The following is a 15034-nucleotide window of genomic DNA, read 5'->3' as shown; positions in this document are numbered from 1 at the left end:
TCGATTTAAAAAAAATGAAAACAAATATTTTGCTGACACGTCACAGTTACGGGAAAAAATTGCGCTTGTCAAATCCCTGAAAAAAAAGGCTATTGTTGTTAAAATAGTCGTCACAGAGGGCTATGAAGTTGTCGGTTTAATTTGACAGCTGTCAAAGTGGGCGTTGTTTGCGTTAGTTATGATAGATTTCGGTGATTTGTAAAATATTTTTAAGTATTTATTGCTTATTGCTTCGTCATTACGCACGTTAGATCATTGTTTGTACGTTTTTGTTTTATAATAGATCTGTTGAAATTGTTTTTTTTTTATTTTAGTTTTTTTTTGACTGGAAGACAGTCAAAAATAATCTAAAATATAAAATTATGTAAGAAATTTAAATATTATTATTTCGTACCAGATTTATATAGATATATTTTCTTGACTTATAAATAACTACCAAAATTTCGATACAACACTTAATAAGTTTTGATATTTTTTAATTTGCTGATAATCCAATATGATCAGTAGTTTCCGTTTCAAAATTAATTAAATTAAATGATAACTTATATCAAAACCCAACAAGCTGGTTACAATGATAGAGCGTGCCAAAGAAATAGACACACATAAAAAAATCAATTTACATTAATCTAATTCAGATACAGTCGGGTAAAAAAAAGTTATAAATATAGCTTAAATTCCAAACTATCTAAAATTTAAAAACATATATATTTCTTATTTATTTTGAGGTACAGATATAGATACAGATACAAACAAAATATTAGAAATCAAGATGGCAGCTGTCAGTTTTTAACAGCATCCTAACTAATATTATAAATGCAAAAGTAAGTTTGTTTATGTCAAATTTTCAGTTCTTCAACTACTCAACGGATCATCATATAATTTTGCATTGTTACAGCAAGGGACATAGGGTACTTGACAGAATTGCGAGAAAAGCCCATAGCCGGAAAGTAGAGTAATTTTTTCAAATCCGCCTCTGGTACTATATTGTAATTCTTGATTAACCTCTCATAAATTAAGTTTTCTTATACTTCTTTAAAATCATTCTTATTATAACATCAATAGTAAAATATATAGATTAATAATCCCAGCCCACTAAACTGAACGGGTTAAAAAAAATCTCGCCCTTTATCGAGTGTCCCCATAAAAGACCTATAAGATTTAAAAAAAAAAAAACAAAAGATTTCGAAACCCGGCCTTATCTCAGTCCGGCGCCAGTGGTAGCGAGGCGGGGTGACTTTTTTTTTGTTTCGAAGCGAAAATCCAACCTCGTAATTGACAGAATTTACGCAGCTGATAAAGAAGGTTTTATATCATGAGCCCGCGGCATTGTCTGTTCTGAATTTAAATCACAATTTTGTTGAAGTTGCTATGTGTGAGATAAAATAAAAATATTAAGTGAAACCCTTCCAACCGTAACAAGAATTCTATATATGGATATTTAATCTACATTCGAAAATTTGAACTCATTAAATAGATTTATTTGTTATGAATTTATGAAACTTTTTTTTTATGTATTTCATAGGCAATTCGTTTGTCTTAATAATTATCATAAACGATTACATTTGTTTGAATTTGGAACTTAAGTAATTATTGTAAGGATTTGATCTAGACTATCTCCTGCGATTTTATAATTTCCTTCTGATGAAAATAACTGTTATTGTCACAAATATCTTTCCATGCTTCAACCGATCTAACTGTTACCCGGTTCCACAAAGTAAATAAAATATGATTCTCCGTGTTAATAAAAAGCCGAGATGGCCCTGTGGTAAGAACGCGTGAATCTTAACCGATGATCGTGGGTTCAAACCCGGGCAAGCACCACTGAATTTTCATGTGCTTAATTTGTGATTATAATTCATCTCGTACTTTACAGTGAAGGAAAACATCGTGAGGAAACCTGCATGTGTCTAATTTCACTGAAATTCTGCCACATGTGAATTCTACCAACCCGCATTGGAGCAGCGTGGTGGAATAAGCTCCAAACCTTCTCCTCAAAAAGAGGAGAGGAGGCCTTTAGCCCAGCAGTGGGACATTCACAGGCTGTTACGGTTACGGTAATTTTTATTTTATTAAAAGCCTTATATGGTCCCAGTAAAATTAAAGTCTTTCACATATAATATAGTATTAGATAATATATTATTGTTAATAGAAATATTACAGTCTAATTATAAACACACGCGTGATTAGCAAATCATTAAAAATAACTTAAGTGTTCCTCCCGTCTGGCGAGTCCAATCCAAGGGCCGGCGCTCGCCTCAAATGACATCCGTTCGAAGAAGCGCCGGCGTCTTGAGTACCCTTGATATTGCCGTAGTACTATTTATTGGATTGCATAGCTTGTTTTGTATTAGCCGACTTCAAAAAAAGAAAGTTATCACATTGCTTCACATTTTTAAATTACAGATTTTTTTTATGTTTATAGTCCGGCGGACGAACAAATAGGACACCTGATGGAAAGTAACCATCGTCCATATACATTGGTGTTGTAAGTAATAATAACCGTTCCTTACATCGCCAATGAGTTACCAACTTTGAGAACTGAGCTGTTATGTCCCTTGTGCCTGTAGTTACACTGGCTCACTCTCCCTAACCGGAACGAAACAATACTAAGTACTTACGTCTATATTTACATTCAGACAATTTTTTTATGCCATTTTTTTTAAATAGATTTATATTTTAACACAGACCTTTTGACTGTGATTTTAAATATAAAATATATTAAGAAACTTACAATACAATGAAGGGTGAGTGAGCCAGTGTAATTACAGGCACAAGGGACATAAAATCTTAGTTCCCAAGGTTGGTGGCGCATTGGATATGTAAGCGATGGTTGACATTTCTTACAATGCTAATGTCTAAGAGCGTTGGTGACCACTTACCATCAGGTGGCCCATATGCTCGTCCGCCTTCCTATTCTATAAAAAAAAAAAAATACTATAAAAATTGATTAATATATGGTATGTACCATCGATAGCCTTGTCCACATCTTATTTCTATGGCACATCCCATCTTAGAAGTACTATAATACCTTAAGGTGCAGTTAAAGACCACAAAACGCGCCAATATATATAAAATAAAATAAAATATTTTTTTATATCAAAATATAAACAATATTACAAATGACTGTGCTCTTACATTTTGAATAAATCGTATTATTTAATTAAATAATCTAATAAATCCGTTCAATAGCGAATAATTTACATAATATTCACATAACGAACAAGTTCAATACAAGGTACTAGATCTATTTAAACTGTTGCAATTACTTGTTGAAAACGAATGTTCTGGTTTCATTGAAATTACTAGATATTTATTAAGATATGTAACTTAACTTTGTTCATAAATGTATTTAACTAAATGTAACATCAGGAATACATGTTAATTGTTTAATTATCTTCAATTAAATTAACGATTCGTAGAAGAACGATTCTTAAGAATTGGAGTTTACACCACGCTGCTCCAGTACGGTATACGTGATAGGATTATGTTCGACACATTAAGGTATCCTCACGGTGTTTTCATCGCTTAATACGAGATGGAATATAAACACACTTACTGGTGGTAGGGCTTTGTGCAAGCTCGTCTGGGTAGGTACCACCCACTCATTAGATATTCTACCACAAAACAGCAATACTTGATATTGTTGTGTTCCGGTTTGAAGGGTGAGTGAGCCAGTGTAATAACACACACACAAGGGACATAAAATCTTAGTTCCCAAGGTTGGTGGCGCATTGGCTATGTAAGCGATGGTTGACATTTCTTACAATGCCAATGTTTAAGGGCGTTTTTTTTATAGAATAGGAAGGCGGACGAGCATATGGGCCACCTGATGGTAAGTGGTCACCAACGCTCTTTTGGTGATCACATCAAGAAATTGGCGTGTAGCATTGCCATCTCCTTAAATCCATCTGAGATGTTCTTAGATAAAAATAACCCGATTGGCCCGACTTTGAATTCGAACTTTGAACCTTCCGATCTGCTACCTTATAAACTAGCATTAAACCAACGAGGTAATAAAAAATAAAATAAATTATTCATAAATAAAAAAATTGACTTTCCTAAATCATCAAGATATGAGATTATAGCTAAAATTTCAAATTATATTTTATTCAAGTAAGCACTTTTTAATCGACATTTTGAAATTTTAATATTAATATAAAGCTACCACCGGTTCGGAATGTAGATTCTGTCGAGAAGAACCGGCAAGAAACTCAGCAGAGTTACTCCTTTTTAATTATCAGTTGCAATAATAAATAATAATTATTATTATGAAAAAAAGATTTGATATGGCTCTGACACATAATTCAAAGCGAAACACAACGATAGTTCTACCCGGATACTGGTCTTGGCTTATAAAGTCCTACTAAGCCTAATAGAAAAGTAGCTTGGCACAACTTAACAGACATACAGTATATTATAATAATAATTATTTATTTATTCAAGTAACAAGACTCATATACAAAATTACAAAAAAATAAAATAAACACTACTAATCCAGCTGAAACTGTAATTATTATTATTAATTACGAATCAAATTTTTAATAAAATACATAAAAACATTCTCTACCACCGCGTTAGTTAGATATTTAAACGAGAGAACGTTAATTTCTCGCTTAATAAGATCAAAATCTCCGGCGCCTCATGTTCCAACAATTTTAAGTACTGATAAAAATCTCTCTAGTTCCGGTTGGATGGTCAGACAGTGTCGTTTGTCGTTATATATTCATCCTTATGTCCTATACGATATGGTTGATAATGTTTTTATTGTTATCACGTGTTAAGACAATGTATGTAGGCGTTTGTAAATAGAATATTTGAATACTGGAGGCGCTTTGAAGATGATACCGAATTTGAATGCTTTTGGTTTTATCGGTATTATTTAAGATATTTTATCAACTACTGATCGGATGTGGATCAGGGGATAAAACATGTGCATCTTAATTGAAGATTGCGGGTTTAATTCCGTGAAGTAGTTACTGTTTATGAGCTTAGTATGTTATAATGCACGGTGGTGACAGAAAATATATTGAAAAAAATATGCAGATATCGGATATTATTCTGCCCTAAGTTTTTTTGAAGCAGTGTGGTCGAAGCACCGAACATGGTGACTGTTAATAGTTTTTTTAAATGAACCGACGGAACTAATTGGAACTATAATATTGGATATAAAGTAATCATTATATCAATAAATCTGTTCATAACAAGTATACTTTAACAGTTTATATACTCTTCGATATCCTTATATATACCATTTGTAGATATGTTACACAATTAAGGAATTACAAAATATATAAATACAATATCTAACGCACACACATAAACATTAATGTATTCATTATACAAACACAAAAGCAATGTAGTACTTTCTGAAAATAAAACTCGAGCACAAACATATTTGAACATAGAACCTACCTTTTTTAAAATAGGTTACTGATAATTTGCAGCAATAAGTGTTTGGGGTTACCCGGTAGTATTGGTACTGTGAGACTTTAAAATAAAATCACCGTGAATCATTATAAATTAACAATAACTTATTTAGTACTTTTAAAGAGTAACAGCCTGTTAATGTCCCACAGCTGGGCTAAGGCTCCTCTCCCTTTTGAGGAGATTGGAGAAGTTTGGAGCTTATTCCACCACGCTGCTCCTATGCGGGTTGATAGAATACACATGTGGCATAATTTCAATAAAATTAGACACACGTAGGTTTCCTCGCGATGTTTTTCTTCACCGTCAAGCACGAGATAAATTATAGACACAAGTACTTTCAAAAAAACATTGTTATAACGCGATGTAAAATACATCTAACGCCATCTATTGATGAAAAATAGATAAAAATGACATTTGGCATAATGTATTTTGATCTTGAACAGTAGGTGACATTCGCACAATTCATAAAGTAGTTGAAATAGGTTAAAATCCAATTTGAATGTAAAATTTAATTCAATTCATTAATTTTTAATTAGTTGAAAGAGAAAGGCACAAAATAGATAAACTCATTTCCTTTTTTGGTCAAGAACAAATAGTTAAAACGGAATAACGTTTCGAAGGCTTAGTGATTCTTAAGCTTTAGATCCCAAGGTCCTAGGTTCAAACACCGGATCGGGTCAGTAAAAAGTTATTGACATTTTCTGATCACAAATTAATTAGTTGCGTTTGAAAGTTGGATGTGCACTCCTCGTATAGTAAAATATAAAATATAGACAGCAAACTATATTTTTGAATTAAATATCGAATCGTTGAATACATATTTTAATTCGTGAATATTAATACAATAATTATTTTGCTTAGTATTAGTATTATTTTTATTACATGAGATAAGCGGTAAGTGGCCCATATTCGCTCAGTCATCCATCAAACCGGTACACAACAATAATATGCATTTTTGTTTGGCGGTAGAATATATACCCTATCACCAAGTATTATAATATATTTAATTTTTAAAGAAATATATTTATGTATATATATTGCTTTTGTTTGTTAATCGTTTTATAAAATCATACGCGGAACCCCAAAATCTTTATCAAAACGAAAAACAAATAGAAAATAAAATATAATCAACATATGCGAGCGGTTACAGGTGCATGTTTTATAGTGGTTAGATAATTTCGCGTTTACTTAGCGTTTTACTACCGTAGTGTAGGCTTGTACTAGATAACGTATCTCCGAAACATATGTTCACATTAGCCCCCCCTCGACACCCCATGGCCTACCAGCATTTTTTTAATGGATTCACACTCAAAATTATTGAGTGTATTTAGGTAGCATCGTTAGGTAGCAATACAAGACATATGTTCAGAGTAATGCTATATTTGCTTACATTTTATCTGTGGTGGTTTTGGACTAGCGTAGTGCCTTATAATAGATATATTTATATATAAAATAATTGACTGACTAACTGACATACCAACGTACAGCCCAAGCTACTGGGCTTTACACCATGAAAATTTGCATACGGATTCCTTTTACACAGTAGGCTAGAGATAAAGGAAATGAAGGTTCGTATAAAAAAAATTCATTACTGAAAAGAGAGAGAGAGAGAATTGGAATCTAGTAATTCTGAAATATAACGCGAATGAAGTGCTAGTACATATATATAAAAATATATATTAAAATCAAAATATATTTCATTTAAGTAGGTCATAGCCTATATAAGATTATTTTTTTAAATAAATAATTAAATCTATAAATCTACTACTGCTTAATGCGTTTTATATACAAAATATATGAAAATAAATGAATATTTTGAACATCATATATTATTTATATGTTGAGAAGTGTGAAAGTATGTTTGTATGTTTGTCCCGCTTTCACGAACCGATGTCTCGTATTGACGATTCTAAACGCGGTTAGTTCCAAACACGGATACAGAAATCAAGCTTACATCCACAGAAATTAATATTACCAACATTTATATAAATGTTTTTTTCTGTGGGATTATGTTGGTAATGAAATATGTTGGATTAAAAAAATAAAACCTTATAAAAAGCTTTTATTAAAATCTTGTAGGTGGTAAATATAAAATAATGAGCCGTGATAACTCAATGGTTAGAAGTCGCGAATGTTAATCGACGATTACGAGTTCGTATTCCTCTTCACATAAGTATATAAACATGTGTATTTATACTAATTTTCTAACGCGTATTAGTGGGAGGGATTATGTAAAAAAAAACTAGCCTATATAAGGATATAGATTTCATTAAAATCAATTCAGTAGTTCAGCTGTGAAAGCGTAACAAAAATACAGACAGTCAACTATTTTCTCATTGATAATTTTAGTAATCATTTGCAATTATTTATTAACTCTGCCACGCGATTGGGTCGGTCGGAAGGGCGTTGAATATTTTTAATAAAAACGTAAAAGCCTGGATTAACAACTATTCCATTGCTATGGAAAGGCTTTTGTGTATGTGTATATGTTCCAATGCGGATTAGATGCACATGTGGCAGAATTTCATCCGATATTTCAGGTTTCATTCAGCACTGAGCAATTATAAAAATCAATTTAAGCACATAAAAGCAAAGTCGCAAAGTCCGGATCTGAACCCGTAATCTTGTTTTTACGTTTTATAACCACTGAACCGTCTCGGTTTATGTAAGTTTTTATTAATGTAACAATTTTGATTCTAAAACATTGCCTAATCCTGTGAACGCAGCCTTCGGCACGCGCAATGCTCTTTGTTATGATAAGAGACAAAATTTAAAAAACAATATTATTGTCTAGCGTTACCTGTAGCGGCCACATCTTCGGCAATTTAGTAAGCTAGTGTTCGCTCAATAGTCGTACATAATCGTTATGGAAAACATATGTAAATGTATATATTTGGAACAGTTTTTTTGGCAATATTTTTTTATATTAAATATGATGATGATCCGGACTGACTTCCTCCGCGGCAGCCAATCTCAAGGGAGATTAGCCAACTGCGCAGGTCATATTATAGTGCACAAGTGTGTGTGCAAACACAGGGGCACTCTCATAATCCGATGGGACGGCAATCCGACACGACCGGAAAGAGTTCATGCGCGGAAACAACGGCTTTATGTGATTTCCGAGGCACGGGAATGTATACAATTCCCGCTTCCAGACTCTGGGCTCCTACTGACATTCTTCGATAGAAAAACCCAATAATTTTTTATCGGCCCAACCTGGGGCTTAAATCCAAACTCGAGGTCTGCGGCCATATATAGCCACTGGACCAACGCGGCAGTCAGTTTTTAATATTATTCGAGATATATTTTAATGGAGCAATAATTAAATGTTTTATTACCTTTTATTTTACAATCGTTAATAAAACACAATGCTATATATCATTTGATATTTATCAATAAATAAACTAAGTATATGCTTAATTTTAGTAGTTAGGTATATAGCTTAACTTTTTTTCCATATTTTTATATAAATTTAATTGCCATGAAATGAAAATGAGAAGGTACTGAGCTTCTTGCCGATTCTTACTGGGAGGAATGAATTTCTGTACTTATGATGGCTTCAAATTATATTAATCTGTTCGAATAAAGTATAACTTTAATTTGATTTGACAGAAATCGTCATATTTTATATTTATATAGTAATTTAAAGTACCGTACCGTACCGTAACAGCCTGTGAATGTCGCACTGCTGGGCTAAAGGCCTCCTCTCCTCTTTTTGAGGAGAAGGTTTGGAGCTTATTCCACCACGCTGCTCCAATGCGGGTTGGTAGAATTCACATGTGGCAGAACTTCAGTGAAATTAGACACATGCAGGTTTCCTCACGATGTTTTCCTTCACCGTAAAGCACGAGATGAATTATAATCACAAATTAAGCACATGAAAATTCAGTGGTGCTTGCCCGGGTTTGAACCCACGATCATCAGTTAAGATTCACGCGTTCTTACCACAGGGCCATCTCGGCTTTTTAATTGTATATGTAATTTAAAGTAGCTCAAAGTAACTTTTATTCTGATTATAAAATTAACTTTTTTAAGCTCGAGTTGATTAGAAAAAAATATCCGATCTCTAGCTCGATCCTTAGTTATAGATTTAAAAAAAAATATGTAAATACGTGTCTTCACCTCCGCTTAGACGCAGACCGAAGTGATTTCCGGCTATAAGGCGTAAATTGGTAATGCGGTGATCATAGATGCCGACACGTGACTTACCATTGACATCGGCAAGTTTCTATCAAATTATATAAAATTGTTTTTAATTTTTCTAACTACAGATGAAAAATAAATGTACATTATTAATATTAAAATCATTTAGAAAATATTTAAAAAAAGTAGAAAATGAGCTGATGATCTTAAAACGTCTAAACAAGGCATTCATAATTTATAGCTAAAAACCATCTCGATCACATCGGCTTTAATCAGAAAAAAACCACATCAAAATCCACTCGTTTGGGAGCTACGATGCCACAGACAGACACACAGATACGTGAACACGTTAAACTACGTTATAAAAAATGTTGGTAATAACGGCTTTATCGAAAATATTGTATAGAGTTTTAAGTAATACAATATGACAATTGTTAAATAATCGTAGTATGCAAATTATTACATTACATGCAAATTAGGAACGATCCTAATAATTTGGGGATATAAGGAAACGAGATTCTTTGACGGCTATGTATGGTCTAATTTTGAAGTAAATAATAAAACAACACGCTAATAAAATTTGCATTGAAATTACTTTATTTACTTTTTTTTTATAGAATAGGAAGGCGGTCGAGCATATGGGCCACCTGATCGTAAGTGGTCACCAATGCCCATAGACATTGGCATTGTAAGAAATGTGAACCATCGTTTACATCATCAATGCGCCACCAACATTGAGAACTAAGATGTTATGTCCCATGTGCCTGTAATTACACTGGCTAACTCACCCTTCAAACCGGAACACAACAATACCAAGTACTGCTGTTTTGCGGTAGAATATCTGATGAGTGGGTGGTACCTACCCAGACGTGCTTGCACAAAGCTCTACCATCGGTATTTCTTTTACTATTTACCTAAGAGTAAGATTAACTAGTAATTAAATCAGTTTATAGGTGTTTATGGGTCAATATGTAATAACTTTTTGAGGAATATAATTAATATGTTTATAAAATTGAAAAAATGTTTAAAAAAAAATTAAAATATATAGTATTTTTTTAAATAAGTAAAATTTTATTCACAAGCACAGTACGCATTTTCCCGTAGTATTTTTTTGTGTTGGCGGCAGGGGCAAATGTTTAGGAGGTAGGTGTGAACGCTACCGACTTCGCACCAATAAAACTTGCCCTGGTGGTCTCGCTTTATGAGGACCAGGTATAGGGTAGAACAGATAAACGCACGAATACCTTTTTATCCTATAAAAAATACCAATTAGGATATAATGTAATAAATAATTTGGTATTCGTTTAAAGTTATGTTATCTTTAGGTATTTTTAATCAGGAATAGGGTAAGGAAGGTAGAACATTAATCCAATGTATTTGTATGTTACCTCATAAAGCTTAAATATTGCAAAGTATTTTAATTAATTACTTGGTAAATGTTACCAGTTATTTAAAGATTACATTTAGATATGTGGACAGGAGGCATTTGAATATTATTGTAGGTAATATAATTAACAGTTTTTTATCCTTATAATTTAATAATAAAATTAAAAAAAGGGTACCCAAATAATCAGAAAATATTAAGATCCAGATAAGTATTTATTATAATAATTTTAATATTAATATAAATGAATACTTTTTATAGATTGATAATATTTGTAAGTTATTATAGGTAGTTTATTAAAATATGTAAACTTATTGCAAGTTCTCAGTACAAATCACATTCGTGTGAGAGTCTTCGCATAGAACAGACTAAATTGCATTGATAAATTCATTGAGCGTAAAACCTTTTTCTTTATTTTTTTTACAAGCAAAATGTCACAAGTATTGTGACATATACAAACTCTTTTTTAGTATTTGTTTTTAATATTCGAAATAATTTTTAAACATATAAATTAAACAACATAAAATAATTGGGCGTAATACTTACATTTTTGGAAAATAACAATAATTGTAAATAATTTAAATGTGTTTGAAATAATTGTTACATAAATAAAAAATAAAAAAAAAACAGATTAAAAAATAAATATACATAGATGACTAATAATCACCACAGATTAAATAAAACATTCTGTAGATAGATTTTCTATAAGCACGAGTCAATACTATGCAAGTCTTCAAACGAGTTAAATCTAAAAATAGCCGTTAAGCTGTGTGTTTGTCCTGCTACTTAGTGCGTACAATAAACCTCGCTAAAGGCAAGCGTATGTTTGTCTTTGTGCATTTTTGTTAAAGCACCATTCCCTTTGAGGTTTGTAACTTTATATTTTAAGTAATATTTCAAATTATTATATAAAATATCGCGTTCATAAGTTTTGTAAATATAAGTTCTTATTAATTTAACATATTATTGTGTTAATCAAATAATCTAGCAACTGAATTTCAAATCAGTTCCAGTTAAACGATTGATCTGAAAATTTTCACACTCTTGTGTATTGTGTATAATATAATCTAGCTTCATGCATGTACTCAAAGAGGAATGTGTTTAAAGAAGGTGTGTGTATTAATTGAACTTTTCATTCTTGTTTAAATTATAAAAACAATGTATTTGATATATAGAAAATTATATATTTTATGATATATATGTTCAGAGCTTTTTGTCAGTTATTTCGGTAGAATGTATATTCCGAATTATAGGTATTTTATAAGATATATTATATAATATGAATTGAATCATACGTAATAAAAAAAATATTTTACTTATCAGAAAGTATTTTCTTGTATAATATAGATAAGTAGACAGACGGATGGGTAACCTGATGGTAAGTGGTAAGCACTGCTCTAAGACATTGGCGTTGTAAGAAATACTAAGCATTCCTCACATCACCATTGCGCCTCCAAACTTGGGAAATAAGATGTTATGTCCGTTACACTGGCTCACTATAAGTTTTTTGTTGTAAATTTAAATATAGTATTTTGATTTTCATAAATAAAACTTAAAAAAATTAAACCTATGTGTTCAACGTAACGGTAATTTCAAATTTAAATACTTAATTAATCCATTAAATATATTTAATGACTTATTTACATTAAATAAAATCGTGACGAAATAATGTCTTCCAATTGCATTTATTTATCAGCTAACAAAAATTGAAATAGTTTTGTTGTATCCCATCTTTAAACAATTTTGCCCAGTACCTGGTAACACAAGTAACCCCAAATCACGTGGTACCTGGTGGCCCGAATCCTTCCACTGTACGGTTTAGCAATGGATTATTTCCCGTCTGCTCGATTTCAACCCAACATCAAAGTAACTATAATAAATCTCCCAACCCTCTAATGGCCGGTCTCGCTTGCATTAGCAAAAATAACGCCGGGGTTGATTCCTCCCCGCGATTTATAAATCAATCAAGGCCTCCCCTTACGCATTTATTGGTTAAATTCAGGATGATATGATTAAATTATACGTTTTATTTAAGATTAATATACTGAAGAAAGTTCAAAGATTGTTCTAAATTTAAATTTTACAAACGCTAAAAAATTTTTTTAAAGATCATTTTGTTGTGTATTTTTTAAAAGCCAATAAAAAATAATTGAAATATATTAGTGCTTAAATAATTTTACCAGATTCAATATTTAAAAAAAAAAAACAAATATAATATATTTTTTTATTTATTGTAAATAAATATCTATAGACAATTATTGAATTATATAATTAAAGATTTATTTCTAATACTCTAAATGTGCTAAGAACAATTAGAATTTCCTTGAAACATTTCATCTCAGAAATAATTTGATGATTCATATTTCAAAACTGTCCGTTTTTTCCCTCCATTTATAAAAAATAATAAAAATGTTTAGGTACGATTGTATGTGATGTTAATAAATTAACATACTGATTTAATTGTTAAGTTTAACTGGTGGTAGGGCTTTGTGCAAGCACGTCTGGATAGGATATATCATCAAATATTCTACCGGAAAATAGCAGTACTCAGTATAGTTATGTTCTGGTTTGAAGGGTGAGTGAGCCAGTGTAATTACAGGCACGAGGGACAAAACATCTTAGTTCCCAAGGTTGGTGGCGCATTGGTTATGTAAGCGATGGTTAACATTTCTTACGATGCCAATGTCTATGGACGTTGGTGGCCACTTACCATCAGGTGGCTCATATGCTTGTCCGCCTACTTATATTATAAAAATAAAAATATAAAAAAAGTAATTTTCAATTAAAATCTATTTATTTATTTATAGTAGATAAGCAACAAAACATCGTACGTAATAATAATAAACCTAAGTTAAATATTATAACCTTGTTCCTGCTTTATCTAATTCATGGTTTTGTCATATTTTTTCTCTCATTCTATTAAAAAGATTGTAAGAGTATTTGAATTACGAAAATTTTTAAAGGCCTCCAAGAGTCCACTGACAAAAAGTTGATGTTATGAATAGTTTAAAAAAAAAAATAAAAAAATATAAAGTAGTTTGATATTAATAAATTACAAAAAAATACATTTTCTAATATAAATACACCTTCAATTCAACACACCTGTTTCTATCAAATAATTATTCTTCCATTTGTTTTTACTAGTCTTCAATAGTATGTCGCTTACTGCTACTACTTTAGAAAAAAAAAACTAGGATTTTTTTATAATTGTCACTGCTGTTTTTGTATCTATGGCTTAACAGCATTCATCTTTGTCAACGATATTAATGAGCATGATATAAGTATTATTTTTAAAATTCGTACCTAATTTTGTTTTTTTTTTTAAATAGTCCTTAAACTTCACTCTAATAATGCATTGGTAGATAGAAAAAGTAGATATATAAAAAAATATAAAGAGTTAACTCACTGGGCATCATTTCGACATGAGACGACGTGTCCATGATTGTGTGATGGTGCAACATGTCTGGCGGGGACTGCACCAGCCCGCCACCGCCGCTGGCCATCACCATCACTGATGATGGTCACTGTCCCCGTGATGTATCACGCTCCACGACCGAGCCGTGCGCGTTCTATGCTCAATCGATTGACGTTCTCTAATTAGATATATATTTTTTTTAATTTTCTGTTTTATTTTGTTGTTAAATTTATTTAAAAAAGATATTACTTAAAAACACCTAAAGCAGTTCGAAACGTAACACATATGTTCTATCACAAAATAAAAATTACACTGTAATTTATTAAAGAAAAACGCACTCGGTCATTAGGCACTTCGGCATATTATTTTTTACAAAAAAAACTGTCTGTGCCAGTACACACACATCTCGCCACGGCAGAGGCCAAGCCCACACTGCCGTATTATATCTATAATTCTATGGATCGACGCCAAAGCGCATGAGCAGAGTGCCCTTCGTCGGGATTGGTCAAATTTTAGAACGCCTTTCGAAACGTCGGCTCGCGATACGTCGTTAGCTTCCCATTTTCCCGCCCTAATCGACGTTGCCCTCACAAAATGGCGCCCCCCTTATAGCCTTTTGATGCTTTTTTGAACATTTTCTTCGGTAAAAAATAATCCTGTTCGAA

At 31.7% G+C, this 15034-nt stretch overlaps 1 protein-coding gene across 1 annotated transcript in view; it reads right to left on the bottom strand.

Moving 5' to 3' along the window:
• LOC126777553 (insulin gene enhancer protein ISL-1) overlaps positions 1 to 14787 on the bottom strand; it is a 53481-nt gene extending 38694 nt beyond the window's left edge. Inside the window, exon 1 of the mRNA XM_050500611.1 lies at positions 14361 to 14787. Coding sequence (XP_050356568.1) covers positions 14361 to 14463 — 103 coding nt within the window. The 5' untranslated portion in view covers positions 14464 to 14787. The remainder of the gene's footprint in view (positions 1 to 14360) is intronic.
• Positions 14788 to 15034: the final 247 nt, after the last annotated feature.

The sequence above is a fragment of the Nymphalis io genome, chromosome 23, assembly GCF_905147045.1.
Source record: "Nymphalis io chromosome 23, ilAglIoxx1.1, whole genome shotgun sequence".
NCBI lineage: Eukaryota > Metazoa > Arthropoda > Insecta > Lepidoptera > Nymphalidae > Nymphalis > Nymphalis io.
The sequence above is the reverse complement of the archived record's forward strand: the minus strand, read 5'-3'. Positions and strand labels throughout refer to the sequence as shown.